The sequence below is a fragment of the Tarenaya hassleriana genome, unplaced genomic scaffold, assembly GCF_000463585.1.
Source record: "Tarenaya hassleriana unplaced genomic scaffold, ASM46358v1 Cleome26, whole genome shotgun sequence".
NCBI classification, from domain to species: Eukaryota; Viridiplantae; Streptophyta; class Magnoliopsida; order Brassicales; family Cleomaceae; genus Tarenaya; species Tarenaya hassleriana.
Genome location: NW_010965869.1, coordinates 555,059 through 560,472, shown reverse-complemented (window position 1 = coordinate 560,472; position 5,414 = coordinate 555,059). Strand labels below are relative to the sequence as shown.

At 41.8% G+C, this 5,414-nt stretch overlaps 1 protein-coding gene across 1 annotated transcript; it reads left to right on the top strand.

Annotated features, from left to right (window-relative positions):
* Positions 1 to 3,954: 3,954 nt before the first annotated feature.
* On the top strand, positions 3,955 to 4,926 carry LOC109116811 (uncharacterized mitochondrial protein AtMg00810-like). The gene has a single exon (XM_019202898.1). The coding sequence runs from the start codon at positions 3,955 to 3,957 to the stop codon at positions 4,924 to 4,926; it is 972 nt and encodes a 323-aa protein (XP_019058443.1).
* The last annotated feature ends 488 nt before the right edge of the window (positions 4,927 to 5,414 follow it).

Genomic DNA, 5,414 nt, shown 5'->3' with positions numbered 1-5,414 from the left:
CGACCCGCTGACGAAGCCTCTCCCTTCGTCCAAGCATGATGGTCATGTTGTGGGTATGGGGATTAGATGCTTGTAGGATAGATCATAGAGCATAGTGGGAGATTGTTGGTTGTAATGCTCTACGATGATCCGTGATATGACATTTTTGACTATGTATTGATTCATTGGTTTAAGAATGCATTACTTTTCTCGTTATATGATTAGCATGTTTGTTATATTACGGTAAATATCCTTGATTCATTGCAGATGATTCTAAACTCCCTGGTCAGTTATCATTGTGGTAACAATGATGAATTAAGACCAGCATGATGTGTGATAGATGATTATGATCATGTGCATTGGATGCAAATCACAATCATGGGTTCTCGTTTGGAACGAGTTACTGGATGACCCGCATGAGATTGTCACATGGACATGAGTCATGACTTGAATCTCATACAGCGGTTCGTTCTTGGATCCTCAGACCTGAGATGTCTAGAGTATCTGATATGAGGAGTGACGGGTCTTGACTGCGTCAAACGTCGTCTTTAACCGGATGATCACAACGGTGTTGCTCAGATACGTTCACGAATCATATGCAGATAGTAGACATGCAATACGGGACTTGTCACCTCCTACACAGGAGAGAACGTGTCTTGACTGCGTCAAACGTCGTCTTTAACCGGATGATCATAACGGCGTTGCTCAGATACGTTCACGAATCATATGCAGATAGTAGACATGCAATACGGGACTTGTCACCTCCTGCGCAGGAGAGATGTCGCTGGGCCCCTCGTGGAAATCGGACTGTGAAAATGCGTGGCCACGCTATAGATGAATGTACATCTATTTTATCAGTCGGTTTGCCTAGACGAGTAAGCGGTTGAACTTGAAGGGTGGCTCATACCATGCCCTTGTTCAACATATGACATCGTGAGACAAAGGATCAGAACTCGAACTATTGCTGGCTTTGTTAGATCACCTCTAACTCTATTCTAGGTGGGTGGTCGTGGCGTCTTGCTAGAGGCTAACCATGACTTGTGGTTCGGGAAATGTTTCCGAAGCCACTGCCACTTCGAGTGGGCCTACAGGGTCACACACCATTAGGGATGGATCACACGTGAAGAGAACAACGCGAGAAAAGAGCGACGGAGCGATCTGGAAGAGTTCCAGATGGCCAGCCAATTCGGACCGTCCGTTCCAGTAGAAATGGATTGTCCGTTCCGCAAATGGCCAGACCGTCCGGGCCAGGTGTGGACCGGACGGTCCAGGCATCAAGACCGTCCGTTCTGCATTGGATTACGGACCTCCGTTCCGCGTGGAAAGCCAGGCCGTCCGGTCCAAGACCTAGACCGGACGGTCCGACTTTCGGGCAGATTTCCTATTTCGCGTTTTAAGGGTTTTGGGCAATTCTAATTAATGAGAGAGCCACCACGAACCCTAGAGAACAAACCTCAGACGTCCAAGACACTCATGAGAGCTTAGAGAAGCTTGATATTGAGTTCTAGTGATTGGAATATCGATTCCAAGTCAAGGACATCGTTTTCTCTACACAAATCCTAGCAGATACGTTCCAAGGTGTTGGAATTCATCCCGCCGGTGTGGATACGTGTAGAGGAGTTGTGCTTTTAACTCTTGGTGATTAAAACAGGCCCTGGATCGATTGATACTTCCAGATCTTGAAAGAACGAGGTAAGTATTCGAATCCCACGACGATATACACGATTGTTCAGGTTATTGCACAATTGGTTTTGTGTGACGTTTGGCTAGGTTTAGATCTTTCCTTCCGCTGCGTGAAACCTAGAATCCAAACCCTAGATCGATGAGATCGCATGCTAGGAACCCGAAGGGAACCCAACATATCTTGGGATCACACTCTGATCAGGTATCGCCATGCCTGTTGCTTGTTTGCATGATGGATCGATTGATACTTCCAGATCTTGAAAGAACGAGGTAAGTATTCGAATCCCACGACGATATACACGATTGTTCAGGTTATTGCACAATTGGTTTTGTGTGACGTTTGGCTAGGTTTAGATCTTTCCTTCCGCTGCGTGAAACCTAGAATCCAAACCCTAGATCGATGAGATCGCATGCTAGGAACCCGAAGGGAACCCAACATATCTTGGGATCACACTCTGATCAGGCTGTGTTTCAGACACAAGCCTATCAATCTAGGCCTCGATCTGGTATTTTGCCTAATCCTTCACGTTCTGATGTCTCTGTTCAGTCTGACAAACCTCGATTTCAGTCTCAGGATAGGCCTCGGCCTGTTTGTACTCATTGTGGCATGGTAGGCCACACAGTGAACAGATGTTATCATATACATGGCTTTCCTCCAGGTTACAAGACTTCTACACCACAGTTCCAGAAATCCTGGAATCAAAATAGATCTTCTCAGAATTCAAGGAATGTTCCTTATGACAAATTTCAGAAACATGTCAATCTGGTTGGTGCTGATTCTGATTGTGGTTCTGAGCAAGCTAAATCTGTTACAAGCTCTTCTGCAGTGCCAATGAAGAGCCCCTTGGAACAAGCTCAAGAGTTGTTAGCACAATATGCATCTCAGCTTAAGCAACATGGTTCTCAATTCAATGATTCTAATTTCACATCTTCTCCACCACCAATGTCAATATGTCTAAGAATCCTTTTGATCTTTTACATTTGGATGTATGGGGGCCATTTCAAGTTCCTACAGTGGAAGGTTACAGATATTTTTTAACCATTGTTGATGATTGTTCTAGAGTTACATGGCTATACCTTTTACGCGACAAAAGTGATGTTGGTTCTCGTTTTCCAGACTTTGTTTCCATGGTTAAAACTCAGTTTCAAGTTTCAGTAAAATCAATTCGAACAGACAATGCCCCTGAGCTTCTCTTTACTGATTTTTTGTCTAAACAGGGGATTATTCACTTTTTCTCATGTCCTTATACTCCACAACAGAATTCTATTGTGGAGCGTAAGCATCAACATGTACTTAATGTTGCTAGAGCTTTATTCTTTCAATCCAAAATTCCTTTGGCATATTGGGGTGATTGTGTTTTAACCTCAGTTTACTTAATTAATCGGACCCCCACTCCTTTGTTGAATAACAAATCTCCTTATGAGGTTCTTCTTGGTGTCAAACCAGATTACTCACATCTTAGAGTATTTGGTTGCTTGTGTTATGTTTCTACTGTTTTAAAAGACAGACACAAGTTTTCTCCTAGAGCTGTCCCGTGTGTGTTTCTAGGATATCCAAGTGGTTACAAGGGCTACAAAGTTCTAAATTTGCAAACAAACATGACATCTATTTCTCGGAATGTTGTGTTTCATGAGACATTGTTTCCTTTTCACTCTTCTCATTCTTCTTCTGATTCAATTTCTGCTGATTCTTTTGTCTCTTCTCCATCATCATACATTTTATATGATACATTTGTTCCAGATTCCTCCTCTTTTGTACAGCCTTCTGTTTCTTCTGAAATTGTTTCTCCTCCTGCTGATAATGTGATTGATACTCCTGAAATAACTGTGATATCAGAAATGAGTGATAGAACACGTAGACAGACTAAAGTTCCAGCTTATCTAGCTGACTATCATTGTTATCTTTTAACCCATCACAAACCCCCTCCCATTCCCACTACTACACCATATCCTATACAAACCTGTGTTTCATATGACCGTTTAAACCCAACCTACAGAAACTTTATCCTCCAGATTTCTTCTACATGTGAACCTAAATCCTTTTCTCTGGCCGTGAAATCAGATGATTGGAAAGAAGCTATGAAGCTTGAGTTGAATGCTTTGTCTAGAACTCAGACTTGGACCGTATGTCAATTACCTGAAGGAAAACATCCTGTGGGATGTAAGTGGGTGTTTAAAATTAAGTATAATCCTGATGGTACTATTGAGAGACACAAGGCAAGGTTAGTGGCTAAAGGATATACACAACAAGAGGGAATAGATTACTTGGAAACATTTAGTCCGGTTGCAAAAATGACCACTGTTAGAGTTCTTTTAGCCTTGGCTGCAGTTAATAATTGGTTATTGCAACAAATGGATGTCTCTAATACCTTTCTCAATGGAGATCTAGATGAGGAGATCTACATGACGTTACCACAGGGATATTCTGAGCTTCAGGGGGAGGTTGTTCCAGCAGGCTCTGTTTGTAAATTGCAAAAGTCTCTTTATGGCTTGAAGCAAGCTAGTCGCCAATGGAATCAGAAGTTATCCCAGGTACTTTTGGAGGCTGGTTATGTTCAGTCTGTTGCAGATTCTTCCCTGTTTACACGTAAACATGGTGCTTCCTTTGTAGCAGCTTTAGTTTATGTTGATGACATCCTTATTACTGGCAATGATGCTTGTTTGATTGATGCCTTGAAGAAGTTTCTGAGTTCCAAGTTTCAGATTAAAGATCTGGGAGAACTCAAATTCTTTCTTGGTCTTGAGGTAGCAAGATCTAAACAAGGTTTATACATCTGCCAAAGGAAGTATACATTAGAGTTGTTGGAAGAATTTGGAATGTTAGGTTGCAAACCTATAGCAACACCAATGGATGTGACGCAGAAGCTTTCTTTGGAATCTGGTGACATTTTGGAAGATCCTACTCTGTTTCGTAAGTTAATTGGGAAATTAATATATCTGTCTATTACTAGGCCAGATATTTGTTTCTCTGTTAACAAATTGAGCCAGTATATGTCTCAACCAAGGTCGGCTCATCTTCAGGCAGGGATGCGAGTTCTGCGTTATCTGAAAAATGATCCATCACAAGGTTTGCTGTATGCTACAGATTCTGATATATCATTGAGTGCATATTGTGATGCGGACTGGGCTGCGTGTCCCGATTCTAGACGTTCTGTTACAGGATTTTGTGTGTTTCTTGGTTCTTCTATGGTCTCATGGAAAGCAAAGAAGCAGGTAACCATTTCCCGAAGTTCTTCGGAGGCAGAATACAGATCGATGGCTTAGACATGTTGCGAACTGGTTTGGCTCAGTTCTCTACTTCGTGATTTGTCTGTTGTCTTTCCTACTCCTGTTCCCTTGTTCTGCAATAGTCAGTCAGCTATTCATATAGCTAACAATCCGGTTTATCATGAAAGGACGAAACATATAGAATTGGATTGTCATTATGTAAGGGAACAGTTGAAGGCAGGTTTTGTGAAGTCTTTACATGTTGGAAGCAAGGAGCAGATTGCGGATATCTTGACCAAACCTTCCAACATTGATCAATTTCGGTATCTCTTGGCCAAGATGGGAATACATCATTTGTATTCTCCATCTTGAGGGGGAGTATTAGAGAGTATTTTCTCGGTTGTTTTGGTTTGTTTGGGTTGTTACGGTTTGTTATTTTTGGTTTACTATTTTGAATTTCGTTTTTCTGTTTTCCGCTTTATTTTTCAGGTTGTATAAAGTGTTATGACACTTGTTGTTTTCAATTTATGAGAAAATCAGAAAAT